Source organism: Pelodiscus sinensis, chromosome 3 (assembly GCF_052426305.1).
Source record: "Pelodiscus sinensis isolate ZL-2025 chromosome 3, ASM5242630v1, whole genome shotgun sequence".
In the NCBI taxonomy this organism is placed as follows: Eukaryota; Metazoa; Chordata; order Testudines; family Trionychidae; genus Pelodiscus; species Pelodiscus sinensis.
The window spans coordinates 62,015,912-62,033,128 of record NC_143054.1 but is presented as its reverse complement, the minus strand read 5'-3'; the positions used below and the strand labels follow the sequence as shown (position 1 = coordinate 62,033,128).

Sequence of the window (17,217 nt, the reverse complement as noted above, 5' to 3'; positions counted from 1 at the left end):
AATTGAGCCTCTCTAATCTGGCCCTCTCTGGTCCGTTAACATGTTTGATTTGGCATGATTTTAGTTAGCCAGATGTTCACTTATCCTGGCTGTTGCCAAGTTTCTCAAGGTCCTATAATGTTTGTTTACAGCAACCAGTCCTGGCTCTTAGTGTTCTAAACTGTTATTTTGCTCTATTTTACTCCTAAATGCCTTTTAAGAGCCCAGTAATCCCTGGAAGTGTTGGTAATGCTGCTAGACTATATTGACCTCCCACGAGTCAGTAAATTCTCTGGTTTGGCACTGATCAGGTGCAAGGGTGATGGACCAGAGAATTTCATCCTGTATTTAAAAGAAAGGGAAAGAATCCAAGCACTGTAAGCACAAATGTACAGCTTTTCCTAACTATGCAGATCATTGATCAGAAGAAACACTTTTTAAAATCTTTTTGAGGCACAAGCTGAGACACCCAATAAGACCCAACAACATATACAAAAAGCATTCTTCTTCCTAATCCAGTCAAGTATATCATATGCTACATATAATAAATGTATAGGATTCCTTGATTACACAGATAATAAGTATGAATCAATCTACCGAAAACGTTTTCCTAACACTTCTTCCAAAGGAATTTACCTATTCATGAAGAAGAAGCAGTAAAAGAAGACAGGATCTCCAAAGATTTCTCTTACTAAAATCAAATTATCTATAGCTTGATTTATTCCCAGATCAAGAAAGGGAACTACAAACAATCTGAATCTGAGAAATCAGGCCTAGTCTATACTTTAAAGTTTTACTGGTTTAACTACTTCAGTTACTGTGTGGGATTTTTTTTTAAACAGAAATAGTTATACTAGTAAAAGCCTAGTGCAGACATTGTTTTATAAGGATAAAAGAGATTTATATTGATATATTTACTACTCTGTCCATGCAGGAGTAGCTATTCTAGAACAAACCACCTTTATACTGATAGAACAGCATATATAGAAGGAGTGCTGCATTGGTTTAACTATACACTATAGTTAAATCAATACAAATTTCTAGTGTACCTTTAAAGGTGTAATACCATAATTAGGACATCTTGTCCACCACCCTGTCTATACACAAATAAAAAAATGTAAAGCCAACTCCATTTTTACTTTTACAGCAATTAAATTTAACTCACCTACAACATTCTTCAAACCAACGAGCAATGTAATCCCACATATAGTAAGGCTCAAAGGAATTAAAGAGAAGATTGGCAGTTTTAATCAGCTCTGCAGTTTTCTTATTTTCCCTCAATTTGCTAAAAAAAATAAAAATTAACAAGTAGTAGTACAATTAATATATATTAAAGTGTTATGCAAAGGCATATAACTCTGAGTTTATGAACTGCAGTGCTGATATTAACACACTGGTTCCCTCCCATTCTCTTTGGGGCAGCTCTTCAGCTGGACATATAGACCATATCCTTGCACAGTTGCCATACTTCTTGCCCATCCCATTCTGTGGCCAATCTTTTCCCCTTTTTTATGTATTTTTACTGTATCTGGTTTCCAAACTACATTCTTATTCTTTATTTTATTTTTCTTCCCCTTCCCTGTCCTCCAACATTTCCCTCTTTGTCTCAATTCAACTGTCATTGGCTGCCTCCTTCTCTGACTCCACTTTCACAGTCTCTCTCCTCCCTTGGTTTTGCTCTCCCCTTTTCTCTTCCCTGATGGCTTCTCTTTCTTTGCCACCCCCAAAAGACAGAATAACCTGTACTGGATCTATCTGGTTGCTTCTTTTTGTGTACAGAGCAGATTAGAAGCTCTCTAACCGTCTGCTTGTGCAGTCTTCCAACTTCTGTTACTTCTTTGATGCAGTTTCTCTTCATGTTTCCAATTACAAGTGGCATAAGGGGAGCCCACAGGCTGCTCCCTAGCTTGAGCCATATCTGGGAAGTGATTCTGCAATGGAGGCAGGACTGAGGCACTTTCCTCACTCATACCATATTCCTCTTTCTGCTGGCATCTCACATAATTTCCTTCTTTCCCCACAACGGCTATTCTTATGAATACCAAACACAGGAAAGGGAAAGCTCTCAGAACTCTCTTCCTGATTCTCCACAACACACAGAATTCACAAAGAGTTTTGCAGTAAATGCATATTTGCAGCATACTATTGCGAAATAAAGTGACTGACACCGATACGTTTTTAGCATTGTAAATGCCATTTAAAAATATAACCATTATGTCCTAAAGAAAAGCTTTAATTAAGATCCATGGGAGCTTTGCCTTTTCTTGCAGAGGATCAGGTTCCTAGACATTGCTACATGTTTAGCATGCGTTCAGCAGTAAATAGTATTTAATTTCTACCATTTATTAAAACATACAGTATTTTATCTGAAAGAGGAAGCATACGTTATATTCTTTTCCTTGTATTTTACCTGCTTAGCTGTGTGTGGTCTTTGCTGAAGGAAGGTTCCACCTGAAGATCCAGCTCAGCTTTGCACTGTGTATATAATGTTCTGAATACTTCAATCAATACATCTTCTAAGATTACAGGCCCTAAAATGAGCATGAGAAAGAGCTGCAATGACAACCTTGTAAAATTAAGGACATTGCAATTATCAGTATTTGAACCCTAATCAAATCATTAGTGTCTACAGTTTAATTTACTAAAGCCACAAAATCACTTATATTTAGATAACTTACAAAGATGAACAGACTCCCACTTACATTTTGTGCATTCTTATGCATAGTAGAATTTAAAACTATACATATTTTATACAATAATATGCTGTTCAATAGGATGTGCCGGAAATTATCCATGTGAATCCTAATGAGTTAAATTTCTCTCATAAAGCTAAATCTTGATACCTCATGATGAAAATTTACCTGAGAGTGTAAGTAATAAATTAGAAGTAAAATATTTTGAGCATCTTTATTCTGATTCAGTTGGAGTGGATTCTCCTCCATTTCTGGATACAAGTGTACAAGACCATATGCATCAAACTCGCACTAGATTCCAACAAACTCCTAATGTTTAAGAAAAGCACCTGACTTTGAAATGAGTTGTAATAGTTCACAAAATGATGGGTCTTCAGAGAAAGACAGCTTTTTGTGTTTTCTCTGTCTCATTTTGCTCCCACTAGTGGGATCACCATATCTGACTTCTGGAAGCACAGAGTCTATGTTGAAGCTGCCAAACTAATTTGCCAACACGAGCCTCACATTTGTGCTCACTTCACTAAAACTAAATGTATGTAGTGTCAATAAGATTTAAACTGCCTGGCTCAGAAATTTACAAATGACCGAAAAGCCAAATTATATAATAAAAATAGTAACTTTTTTATTTTTTCCTTTGTCATTCATGATTTCTGAGATAGACATTTTAAGTTTTACTGACACTGCATATGTTAAGATTTAGTGCAGTAAGAGCAGCTGTGTGGATTATGATTGTAAATACAGTAAACTACCGATAATCCGGCACCTTTAGGACCCAGGAGGTGCCGGATTATCAGATATGCCGGACTACCAGAAGGGGGGGCTATGAGGGGTCTGGAGTGGGGTGGGAGGGGATGCCACCCCAGACCCCTCATAGCCCCCACTTACGATAGTCCAGCTCTGCCCCAGGTGTCCCTGATTCAGCTGCTGCTGGTCAGTTTCAGCAGCAGCTGAATCAGGGATGCCTGCAATAGAGCAGCTGGGGTGCTGCCGGATTGGTCCCGCAGCGCCGAGGGGCGGCGCTATGGCACCAACCCAGCAGCACTCCAGCTGCTCTTGGGGACGCCTGGGACAGAGCAGCTGGGGTACTGCCCGGTTGGTTCCGTAGAGCTGCTCCTTGGGGCTGCGGGACCAACCCGGCAGCACCCCAGCTGCTCTTGGGGACGCCTGGGGCAGAGCAGCTGGAGTGCTGCCGGGTTGGTCCTGCAGCGCCGAGGGGCGGTGCTATGAGACCAACCCCGCAGCACCCCAGCTGCTCTGCCCCAGGCATCCGGATTCAGCCTGCTGGTGAAACTGACGCTGCTGGTCAGTTTCAGCAGCAGCTGAATCCCAACACCCAGGGCAAAGCAGCTGCGGTGCTGCCGGGTTGGTCCCATAGTGCCGCCCCTCAGCGATGCGGGACCAACCCGGCAGGACCCCAGCTGCTCTGCCCCAGGGGTCCCCGATTCAGCCGCTGCTGAAACAGATCAGCGGCTGATTCCAGGAAGCCCCGGGCAGAGCTTTGGCGCTGCGGGACCAACCAGGCAGTACTCCAGCTGCTCTGCCCCAGGCGTCCCCAAGAGCAGCTGGGGTGCTGCCGCCGGGTTGGTCCCGCAGCCCCGAGGGGCAGCGCTACGGGACCAACCCGGCAGCACCCCAGCTGCTCTGCTCCCGGCTTTCCCGATTCAGCTACCGGTCAGTTTCAGCAGCAGCTGAATGGGAGAAGCCTGTCCAGCTGTCCCAGCACTTCCGGGTTCCTGATGGTGCCGGGCCATCAGGAGTCCCGGAGCATTGGATGCCGGACTAATGGAGTTTTACTGTACTAAGGAATTTAATTAGTCATTTAATGAAATGACTATATCCTTTAAAATCCAAACAATTCTTAATGACAAGCTCTTCCATGAAGTGGTAAAAAAGTGATATATGTTTAATATAATTTCAAAACATGTGTGTTGGGATAATGAGAAAGGGAACTTAGGACCAATGAACAGTATTTACCGATATATCTTTCACATTTCTCTAACAATATGATGGCTATGTTTTGGGGTTTTTTTTACACAAACTACTTTGGAAAGATCAATTTTGGGTCCTAAACTGCTTCTCAGTATTACTTTAATGTCAGATTTACTGCATGCAGTGGAACAATTAGGTTTTTTTGGAAAGTAATAAAATAGTAAGTGATTAGATTGGAAGGCACTAGATAGTTCAACCCTACCATCTACTTACTGCATATTTCTTTTTGTCAAGTGAACACTAGAGCATACCTACAACTTTGTAAATATCCTTGGCTTAAGAATGTTACCCAGAACATTGCTTTATAAGCTAGTCAAACAAAAGAATTGTATTTAAGGCTAGAATATACAAGAAATACCTAATTCGGGTTTATCCAGTAAACTGATAAGAATTCGAAAAGGCTTTAGGTCCTGCATCAGTGTGCTCTCTTCTCCATGTCCATTAACTTGCAAGATTCCCACCATAGCCTATAGAAACATACATAGATGAGAAAAATCAAGAAGAATAGATTCTGAAAGCAAGCAATTATGAAAACAGGTAAAACGGAGAATTACAGTGTAGGAGACCCTGTTTTCCTATATGCAGCTCATTCTCCATACCTAGGCATTCCCCGTAAGGCCTGACATCACATTCTATTCTATAGAAGTGAAATATATTCTAATACAGTATTTGTAGAAGAGTGAGGAATGTAGGCCTGACACATAGTAGTAGTTATATAGGTTCCATTTTATAACTTTGCTTTATACAGTTATATGCATTGTTTCAAAAGCTTTGTTTTATAGTAACTGGTAGGTATTAAAATACACAGGAATGGATTTTAAGATGTAGGCCATAACTTTATTAATTTAACAATAGGCAAGGGTGCTATGTACCCACTCCCTCTCATATACATGTACTTAATTGGGCCCAGGGCTGGGCTCCTTCCATGTAACCAATAATTCAAGGTCAATCCAGTTCAGACTGCCGGTAGGGTTCTGCTCACTTATGAATCATCTTGTCTTCCCCCTCCCCAGAAAGGAGGGAGGAAGGGGGGCCTCAAACTCGGAAGACATACAAATCTCCCCTTTTTTACAAGCAAACAAACCAGCCAAATCCCAAGTCTAATCACATCTGAGAGCTGGCTCTTTTAGACTTAATTTGTTAGGCACACCAGCCAAGACAAGATGAGATGACCTAACCTGTTCTATTTTAACTCCTAATGTTTTCCTGTTCTTATTCCTTTAACCTAACTGTGCCTCCAATATATTGTGAAGAAGGCAAAAAACACACTAGACTCTCACCAACGAAGCAAATGAGAAACATTCCTTCCTGATCCCCAGAACTGGTGGTCAGTCTGTCCCACATCAACCTTCAAACACATCTCCATATACCTTAACTACTAGAAGAGAGGATGAGACCATTATCGAGGCAAGACTGCCTCCCCGATGCCTAGGAAGGCTTTAAGTGGGGGGCAAAAGGTTATGAGGCCAACTACCTCCACCATTACCCTCCAGTGAGCTGGCCAGTAAGTGGCACAAAAGCTTCCTTCCTTCCACCCCAGCACATTCCTGTGTGTACCAGAGACCGGGGAAGGGCTCTCCCTTCTCCCTTTGTGGGGTCTGGTCATCCTCTGATATAATCACTAAACTCCCTCTCTACCACCACTGATATGGGGGGAGGTGCATTTTCATGAATGGGGGCCTATTCAAATTTGTTCTGTGGATAAAAAGACTTCAGTCTGCTGAACTGTCAATTAAGTATCTTCCAAAAGTGCTACTCTGGCTAATGGAGAGGAAGTAGTACAGCAGAGATGGGATTAAAATACTTCCTTACAATATTATTGGTTTTAAAGAAGAGAGTTGCAAGCCAATGTTCACACTAAGCTTTTCATCAAAATCTAAGAGTTCTAGAAGAACTACTTTTTTTACAGACAAGGATATGATACTACATAAAGGAAGAGCTTACTAAGATTTCCTTAAAACATACACATTACATGAATAAATACCATGTAAAAATCACTATACATACCTGGACTAACATTTCCTTAGAAAAGGTATTGAAATAGTAAGTGGCATGTTCCTCAGGATTGCTATGTCTTGTGCTTCTAGGTCCTACAATAGCACCATTATTATCAAAACCTTCAAGCAAAGAAAAGACATAACAAATAAATATTTACCTTTTAATGTTTTATTCTTCAATTTTTTAAACAATGGATCAACACATTGCACTGATAACTTACCAATTCGTAGTCCAAGTAAGGTCGGCAAGAGAAAGACCATTTTACAAAGTTTAATAAAAGAAACTATTTAAATGGAACAAAGTATTTAAGCACAGTAAAGTGCACTCTGGAGTTTTAGTTTTAATTTAACACACCAACAGATAGTTATATTACTTTTTGCAAGAAAAATTTATTGTAAAAAATGCAATGTGTTGTACAGTATGTTTCTTAAAAGTCAATGTACTGTAACAGTAGAAACAAAAATTACAAAGAACCCTAGTTAATGCTACTGAGCTCTGAATAGCAGATTTTAAACAGAGGACCACAGAGACCAAAACCATTGAAGCTATTAACGTAATGTTATTCTAAATTATTTATTCAAATAAAAAGAATAACCAAGCTTTCTAATAAATCATTTACAAAAGATTCTTACATTAAGTAAACCAACTTGAACATTGAAAAAATATGTTAAAGAACTATCTAGTTTCTAAAATATAAACTTTTCTTACAGCAATTCAACATTTTCCTGATAAGGTTTACAAAAAACAAGGTACTGAAAAAAATCAAATTTCTTCTGAAGCAGTTTTCATATTTTCTGTTCGAGAACAATAAAAAAATAGAAGAAAAAGTAGAGGGGATGCCTGTCATTTACTTTCAACTGAAAATAAACTTTTAGTATAAGGGACATCTATGAATAGCTGACTTGAATCTAAAAAGATTTAGTAAATGTTTTGTTTCTACTGAGTTTTCATAAAAATGCATGATGACAGAAGAATAATGAGGAGTAACTGAAAGGACATGTAAGCAGTATATTATCAAAATTTTGACCTAAAAGAGCTTCACTGCTTAATTAAGAGTGCTTTTATATTTACAGTAGAATCTTCATTAGAAATAGAGCAACACAATGCTGATTTACTCAAATAAAAATATTATAATAAAAACATAGATCAATTAAATAGAAAATAAATTATATAATTGTACATAATATAGGATATGCCTAATCAAATTGGTGCTAATTCAGCAACACTTGTACATGCTAAAGTATGCAGCTATTCCACTTACTGAAATCTCATTGACTTAACTAGAAATTGCACACATGGAATAGCTGTGGACTCTGCCATCCATAATTTTAAGAAAATAGTTACATCATGAGTTAGAGAAAGATGCATCAGATGTTGTTCACAACATTCTTTGCAGAAGTTTCAAATTCTAGTTTATAGAAAAAAGGTTAGTTATTTAGATTTAATCTTAATTTGGTATTTTAAATTTATTAAATGAAATTTCCTTTTGTTTGGAAAAATTAGGGAAATATAAATTGATATTTATATAAATGTCTATCTCTTGTTTTCCTGTAGAAGACAAGAAGTAGTTTGAAAGCTCATAAAAGAGGCTTTGAACTGTGAAATATATATGAAAATAAAGTTTTTCATTTAAGCTGGAATTTTTGATCCTCCTGTTGAATGAACCCATCTGGAATAATATGGCATGCATTTAATCAGCAGTATTAAAAAAATAAGGATATAACAAATTCTATTGCGAGTAAATATTGGTTTAATAGTCAAAGGTTTTTAAAACTGATTATAACACACATTTTCTATAGCTCTTGATTAATTATTTTTCTGGCCAACTGGCATTATATCCTCAGGAAAACCATTATGAAACGTGACCCTAAGCATCCATAATGTATCACTAGTTTCACCAATGGAGACATATTTAGCCTATTTTGGACAGCTATCCTGCAGCTAAGAAATGCTAATTTAGATCACAATCCTGTACATATTTACATACCTAAAGTTAAGAAGATATATTAACTCCCTGATTCCACAATCCTGATATAACATTTTATTTTCAAATGTATTTCAATATATTATTCATTCCCTCCATCCTACCTGCCCCTTCCAGCTTCAAATGTAACTTACACTCACTTATGTCTTGTCTTAATTTAGACTATTAACTTGCTAGGGCTGGGGACTGTCTTTTAACATATTTAGATCCTGTCACAATGGACCCCACTCTTAATTGGAGCCTACAGGTTCTACACTATAGAAAATATAGAAATAATTTATATATAGCAAGGAACAATCATGGACTCTTTCACATGATTGTGCTAATGAAAAGCTAGCAGTTTCCTTATAGGTCACTTTTTAATAAAATCAAAATCTGCTACTCAACTTTCTCAAGAGTTTTTCTTTGCATGACCTAACACGCATATCACTTCAACACAGTTGCCATTAATATAGCATGACTGATTTTTACTTAAACAATCATACATAAGATTTCACTATTACTAGTACCTGATACTATTTTTACCAAGTACATTCCTTTCTCTGCCATTACATAGATAATTATCAAATGCAGTACAAACTTACCTAGCAGCCACGCATAAAGCCTTCGATTCAGTGACATATCTCGGCGTAGTACTACATGAAGGGCTGCTGACAAAATTCTGATCATGTCTGGGCGGGTTGCCTGGAGGAATTAGGAACATTACTTAGTTAATCACAGAAAATGACCTCTGCAGCCGGCTACTGGATAAGTGATCACTGAATAAAAATTATTTAATTTCCTGAAATCTCTGAATTCGTAGCACAAAGTTCAGAGCCTTAGGAAATCAAAAAAAGTGACATTATTATTTTGAACAGCCACTTACTAAAGTGCTGCATAACATTGAAACTATAGTAGAAAATTGCTGCTTTTATTAACAGTCCATCATCTTGCTACAATGTATTTCATTTTGTTTATCAAGTGGAAGGCACAGAAGCAAACTGATTAAAATGCAATAAAAATCCCCAAAAGATACAGTCTTCAATAATTTTCTTCCCTTTGACTAGTATTTAAAGAATTCTAGCTTACATGAATGTTAGTGCTCAAGAAAAAGCTATCTATGTCAGGGCTACTCAACCCTGCAGCCCACAGCCTATTTGTTTGAGGCCAGTGGTGCGGTTTGGGTTTATACAGGGCTCAACATGCGGCCTGCGGGTGGGATCCTTTGAATATGGCCTTCACTGGGAACACGCTCCACAACAGCAAGGCATCTCCCAGGCAGGGCGAGCATTGAAAGATGAAGTGGATGGGCTGGCTGGCTCAGATGGGAACAGAGTGTTGTGATTTCTAGCCCCCAGGGAGGAGGTGCCAGGAGTGCCAGGGCAATGAGGGAAGTGCTTTGTACTCATGCTCGTCGGTGTGAAAGAAGTTATTTGCATATATATTTGCATGTGCATGCAACCACACTTAAGTTGCGGCCCTAAGCTGTGAATATCATTGTGGCCCCCAGGGCTTCCAAAGTTGAGTAGCCCTAATCTATGTATTACCCGACAAATCTGGGTTCCAACCAACCACAATGTTTCAGATCAAAGTATGGGGTTTTTTTTAGTTTTTCAATTTGTTCCAAGTTGATCATATTATTTCAGTCAACTCAAAATTAAAATATTTTTATTATTTTCATTTTGATTTACCTGTTTTCTAGAGGGGATTTGTACACTTTTGGGGGATATTAGATCTTGGAAATTGGCTAAATTAACATTTGAAATACCTTTTTGAAACAAAAAGTCAAAACAAATAGTGCACAAATTTTTTTCTGCTTAATTCAACCCAAATTTGGAAATAATTTTTTTAAAAATGCACATTTGTAAAAACAAATCTATTCAGAAAAAAACAGCTTCAGTGCCATCTTAACCCTGAACTGCCTTTAGGAGTGAAGGAGTAGTTCTGCGTTCATGCATGCTCAGTTACTTATCTCCCTTAAAAGTGCTCATCAGGAGTGCCCAGGAAGGTATTTTTACTTAAAAACACAACAAAGCAACTGTTCTCTAGAAATGGAATTGCGACTACAAAATCATTTGGTGACAGTGGCTAATTACTAGTAAGCACTAAATTTCAGTCACTACTGAACTGGGCTGCAGTTTTCAAGTGATATAGAAGATGAATTACAGTAAAACTCCAAAGGTCCGGCATCTGATGGTCCGGTACTCCTGATGGTCTGGCACCATCAGGAACCCGGAAGTGCTCTGGGCAGCCGGACCATTGGAGCTGCTCTGACCCCAGGTTCCCTGATTCAGCCACTGCTAAAACTGACCAGCGGCTGAATCAGGACGCCTAAGGCAGAGCAGCTGGGGCGCTGCCAGGTTGGTCCCATAGCGCTGCCCCTTGGGGCTGCAGTACCCAACCCGGCAGCGCCCCAGCTGTCCCCGATTCAGCCGCTGCTGAAACTGACCAGCGGCTGACTCCAAGAAGCCCAAGGCAGAGCTGCTCTGCCCCGGGCTTCCTGGAATCAGCCTTGGTCAGTTTCAGCAGCGGCTGACTTGGGGACACCTGTGGCAGAGCAGCTGAGGTGCTGCCGGGTTGGTCCAGTAGTGTCGCTCCTCGGCGCTGTGGGACCAACCCGGCAGCACCCCAGCTGCTCTGCCCAGGCGTCCTGATTCAGCCGCTGCTGAAACTGACCAGCGGCTGACTCCAGGAAACCCGGGGCAGAGCAGCTGGGGTGCTGCCGGGTTGGTCTCGCCGCGCCAAGGGTCGGCACTACCGGACCAACCCGGCAGCACTCCAGCTGCTCTGCTGCAGGTGTCCCCAATTCAGCCGCGGTTGAAACTGACCAGCAGCGGCTGAATCAGGGACGCCTGGGGCAGAGCCGGACTATCGGAAAGGGGGAGGGCTATGAGGGGTCTGGGGCGGCATCTCCCCCCACCCCACCCCAGACCCCTCATAGCCCCCCCTTCCGATAGTTCGGCAAATCTGATAATCCGGCACCCCCTGGGTCCTAAAGGTGCTGGATTATCTAAAGTTTACTGTAGTTCCTTCTATTACCAATTCCTTAGGATGTCTAAATATTCCCAATCTCTTCATTTTTAATTCTCCAATACTCAGAATCATTCACTCTGCTAAAAGGATCAACTCAACAATTTTACAATACTGAGGACTTAAAAACTCACAAATTAGTATATAACTTGTTTTCAAAACAATTAGAAATTGTGTGTGGGAATTTCTAATACAGAAGATCCCAGTTCTAACATAAAAAAGTGTATATAAATAATAAATGTCTTCTTTTATATTTACTCTGTATACAATAAAATATCAACATATTAATCACTATGAGCATAAGAGAAGGATCACTGTATGCCAATGTACAAGTCATTTGAGAAATATTCTCTTAGGGTGCACCATTATTTCAAAATACAGCACCATTATTTCAAAATAATTGATATTATTCCAAAATAACAAAATGCACATCTACACTACAAGCCTTTATTTCAAAATAATGTTGAGCTGGAGGACTTCTTACTCCACTTCACAAGGAGTAAGGGAAATCGGAGGAAGAATGTCCTTCCTTCAAATTCCTGCTGCTGAAGACAGCACCAAACAATGAATTAAGCTATTTTGACTTCAGCTACACAACTGGCACAGCTGAAGTTGCGTAGCTTAATTCAACTTTAGCCCTACTATGTAGACATACCCTTACAGAGGATTTTATTTCTGATTTAGGAGAAAACTATTGATAAAGATTGACTTCATATTAGCACTTGACTGCAAAATAATAATGCAGGGGTATGTGGATATATATTTATTTATTTTATATTAAAATTTTACCTGACTCATATGGAATGGAAAGCAGAAGAGTATAAGGTCTAATGTGCTCCTTTGTACTAATACACTGGAATCCTGCACTGATGTACTTACTGCTTCCACCTGAAATAGCATTGCCATTAAAAACAGACTTGTAATTAAAACATTATTTATTATATACATTCACCCCTCAAAAACAGCTATCTTTTGTAGTCTTCTTATTAAATATACTGAAGATTTTAGAAATCAAAATAATCTGGTTCAAAATTAGGTATAACGTAAATAATGTAAGTTCATGAAAAAATGAAATAATGAAAACATGGAAGAAAGATACAACTTCTTCTAAGCATACAAAGCATTTAAAGTTTGCCTAAATTATGCATGGTTTGATTTAACTTGATAAGCAAAAAATTCACTACACATTTTTCAAGAAGCAACATGAAATTTTGATACTTTTATTGAAAAGAGTAATGAATGGCCAGCACAATATAAAAACACTAAACAATTTTAAAATTTAAATTATGAAAATGTATTTAACATGCATCAATCTAATTGGTGCTAGAAAATATCTATCAATCTAATTGGTGCTAGAAAATAAATAAAATAAATACATTTATTTCTGTAAAGATTATTTTTCAAAGACTGAGAAGATATCAGAAAGCCTCTGGAAGCTGTATAGTTATGTAAATGAATTTTACACTAAAGAGCAAACATATTACCATTAACTCAATGTCACTGCCAATTATGTACAGCTGATCTTCCATTGAAAGCTTTCTGTTTAGATGGGAGAGGACATAAGTGATCCCAGGTAGCCGAACCGCAGGACTGGTAAGGAGACTACCCCAAAGGGCACTGTAGAATGCGGATTGGTCGACTGCACCAGCAACTTTCTCCAACAATGTGTTAGTTCTACAGCAAAAATAGCAAAAGAGGTCAATGGAATAGAGAGGTTGCATCAGCTCATACCTGGGAAACTAAACATGTTCTATTTTACACAACATGAAATCAGGCAATATGCACACAAAAGTGATCAATATAAAGTTCAATAACTAGCAAAATACTGCAGATTCTTTGTTTCAGAAAGAAAGGCACTGTAATATATATTATCCTGAAAGATGACCAAAAATCTCATAATCTATAGGAAATTTCAGCATCACCGACCAGATAAAGGCAAATGCATTAACCATTGAAAAAAGAGTACCGTATTTTCCGGCGTATAAGGCGACTGGGCGTGTAAGACGACCCCCTAATTTTTTAGTTAAAAGATAGGGTTTCCTCTTATACCCCAGCGCCCCTCCGCCTCCTTTGCTCCCGGTGTCCCTGGTCTGCTGGAGACGGTCCCCAGCAGACCAGAGGCACCGGGAGCAAAGCCGCAGCAGCGGCGGGGTCCTGCGCCTCTGAGGCTTTGCCAGAGCAAAGCCTCAGAAGTGCGGCACCCCGCCACCGCTTCGGCTTTGCTCCCGGTGCCTCTGGTCTGCTGGGGACCGTCTCCAGCAGACCAGGGACACCGGGAGCAAAGCCTCTGAGGACGCCCCGCAGCGGGACAGCCCCGGCGCACCTGGGCTGCCCCGCCGCCGGAGCCCCTCCGTGGCTTTGCGAAGCCGCGGAGGGGCTCCGGCAGCGGGGCAGCTCAGGCATGCCTGGGATTCCCCGCCGCCGGCTTCCCCCGAGGCTTTGCAAAGCCGCGGAGGGGCTCCAGCGGCGGGACAGCACAGGCGCGCCTGGGATGCCCCGCCGCCGGCTTCCCCCGAGGCTTTGCTAAGCCGCATACCGGCGTATAAGACGACCCCCGATTTTGGGGGGATGTTTTTTAACATCAAAAGTCGTCTTATACGCCGGAAAATACAGTAATGTGACTGGCACTGATTATTTTTAGATTAAGATTAAAATTAAGAAAAAAAAATGCAAAGCAAGACACATCCTTCACAGTTGTTGTACGCACAAAAGTACTTATAAATTTTATTCCTTGGAAGACTACTTTTTTCACAAAGAGTAGGGTCAATCTTACCCTATTTAAAAGCTGGACCTACATTTTTATGACAGAGAACCTTATACATTGACATGGTCTTGAAGGGGCTCAGACTAAGGGGCCACTGCAATATAGACACTGGGTCTCAGCCTGGAGTCTAGGACTCTGAGAGGTGGGAGGTTCCTTGGGCCCAGGTTGCAGCCTGAACCCAAACATCTACAGTACAATTAAACAGCCCTTTAGCCCAAGCCCAGTGAGTTAGGATTGCCCCCCCCCTTTTTTTGTTGTTCTTGGATGTATACTTGGAGATGTCATCACATGAGATTAATCTTTAATGCCTGGAGACTCCAGGACAATGTTGGAATCCTGGCAACCCTACAACACAGAGATGATGGAACTAGTTGTGCTGGGAATGCAGCAGAACCCACTGACTTGAAATGATGTCCAATATATACAGGATTTACAGTTTGGTTCAATGGCTTTCAGCACCCCCCTCAATAAAAATAGTACCAGCATCCTTGCTGACACGAACCTGAGTCATGTGTCACGGGCCAGCCACAGGTGCCTAACTGCATTGCAGATATGTTCTAACATGACTTGTCATTTATAGAAATCATGACCACAATACAAAGCTGTTTTATTTTTTCTCTCAAAACATTCTCTTTTCTTATGATAATCTACATTTTTCTGCTATTGTTCCCTCACCTACTCTTGCATTTTATATCTATATCTATATGTACACACATACACATGTCAAAGAAAGAGATAGGCGCCACTGCTCTTACTGGATTCAAACTGTAAAAGTTAAGAGTTTTATAGTTTTGGATCCTGAAATATCAAAAACACGTAAACTCGATATTACTAGCTCCCCACTTGGAGAGGTTATAATACTTGCTTTGAAGCTTAGCCTGAAAAAAATATAGAACATCTTCCCCCCCAAACTAAGTATACCTTCATCCTCCATAGGAACAAAAGCCCACTCATCTTAACATGAGAGTGTGGCCAACCTTTCCACAGTCCCATAAAGTTTGTTTACAGCCACTAGTCCTAGCTCTCAGTGTTCTGTCCTGTTATTTATCTCTAATTTACACCTAAATATCTTTTAAGAGCCTAGCAAGCAGTGGAAGTGCTAACAATGCTGCTAGACAATATTGACCTCCTGTGGTTCAGTAAATTCTTTGCTTTGGCACCCAGGGGTGCCAGACTAGAGAGGTTCAACCTGTAAATGGCAAAATAATCATTGGTGAGAGCCTGTAAAATGGAATAAAAAATACATTTTATAGTGTATAACATATCTCTAAAACTATAAAATGAGTTCAATATGGGGCCTACCTGATTTGACTTGATTTCCTTTTAATACATGCCATTTATTAGTAGTTTACCTTTCTTATAACATAATATTTGGAATCTTTTAAAAGATGCCCCCTTTAGTTAATCTGTGATTATATCATTTGTCAGATAAACCTGTTAATTAATATCTAATTTTTTTAACATACAAGCAAAAATTCAATCTATTATATATTTAAGAGAGTTTGTCTGTCTGTGTGTGCATCAGTGTGTGTGTCTATTGGTTCAAGAACTTCTCTTACATGGTAAGAGCACCACATTCAGCATGCCACTTCTTCTTATCACATCTTAAAGGAAGGAAGGAAAAATGGATGGGTCTGGAATGGGATTGCTTCTCATGAAACCATACAAAAAAGAGACAGAATCACCAGGAAGATGAAAGGGGCAGGCTGGGACTGCCTCATCCCTGAGCCTCCCACTCCCCCCAAGCACCTTTTAGGGAAGACGGGGACATGTTGAAGATTCATACGAGGATGTTGCTGGCTGTTCCCCTTCATCACAGAACCAGGGGAATGCACATTTTGCTGCATTGATCACTCTGGCTGGGGAGTGCAGGAGGCAGACAAACCTGGACCTACCCCAGCCAAGGGACATGTACCCCTCCCCTGGCTGTGCCCGATGGAGTTGCAGCAGCCATGGAAAAGCACTTCTCACCTATCTCCAAGCTGCTGTGGTAATCCTTTCTCCCTGTGGCAGCCTGCATACTGAGCTCCTTACACCCTACCCCACCCAGAGAAATGATTTAAATGGAGCATGTACATTTTCATTTTTTCTTCCAAAAAACAAAAATGTCTTGAGTTAAGGAACCAAGCAACACCAGGTAAATCTTCTAGTACTTCGTAAAGCTGTCAAGCAAATATATTAGTTTTACACATATATTAGTGTATCATGTACTTACCTCTCATAGTACTCTGATCCCTCTTCTAAACCAGGCAAAATCCCAGTTAGCAATCCTTGTAGACCAGGTTTTAATGTTTTTCCCAAAGGAAGGTAATAAATCTCATACAGGCTGAGTAAAGCTGGTTTGACAGACATAGCAGCATTGGCAAGAAGAGGAAATAGCCCAGAACTGTAAATAAAAAAATACACAATAATACTGTTTCAGGAAGCTATTTATGTGATACACCTAAAGTAGGTCACACAGAACAGATAAAGTAGTGTCCAACATTGTCACAAGCATATATTTTTATCTTGCTATTTTGTATGGGTGAAGAGATACTATAGTAACGAGCACTTCCCAGGTTAAAACAGTGAGGCACCTGGTTGACGTCATGCAATCATATCACTCTAATCTGAAGAAATGGAGATAGAGAATAACGTGACTTGTAACAAGTATATAACAAGATGAAACTGAACTGCTTTTACGGGTGGGGGGGGGGGGAGGGGAGAGAATCTTTTTAACTGATCCACCTCCAGGAATTAAATCTTAAGTGCAGGATATTAGAGAAAGAATGATCAAATGAAAAAAAAAACACAAACATTTT

At 40.0% G+C, this 17,217-nt stretch overlaps 1 protein-coding gene across 4 annotated transcripts in view; it reads right to left on the bottom strand.

Moving 5' to 3' along the window:
• The window catches only part of DOP1A (DOP1 leucine zipper like protein A), a 110,759-nt gene that overhangs the window by 61,958 nt on the left and 31,584 nt on the right, over positions 1 to 17,217 (bottom strand). For all 4 annotated transcript variants that reach the window (XR_012902590.2, XM_014569949.4, XM_075923817.2 and 1 more), the window contains 8 exons: positions 16,632 to 16,802; positions 13,137 to 13,326; positions 12,442 to 12,540; positions 9,228 to 9,327; positions 6,669 to 6,778; positions 5,020 to 5,128; positions 2,390 to 2,510; positions 1,145 to 1,264 (listed from right to left, as the gene is read on the bottom strand). Coding sequence is in view for 3 of the 4 variants with exons in the window: in XM_014569949.4 (XP_014425435.3) it covers positions 1,145 to 1,264; positions 2,390 to 2,510; positions 5,020 to 5,128; positions 6,669 to 6,778; positions 9,228 to 9,327; positions 12,442 to 12,540; positions 13,137 to 13,326; positions 16,632 to 16,802 (1,020 nt within the window). In the remaining variant the exon portion in view is untranslated. The remainder of the gene's footprint in view (positions 1 to 1,144; positions 1,265 to 2,389; positions 2,511 to 5,019; positions 5,129 to 6,668; positions 6,779 to 9,227; positions 9,328 to 12,441; positions 12,541 to 13,136; positions 13,327 to 16,631; positions 16,803 to 17,217) is intronic.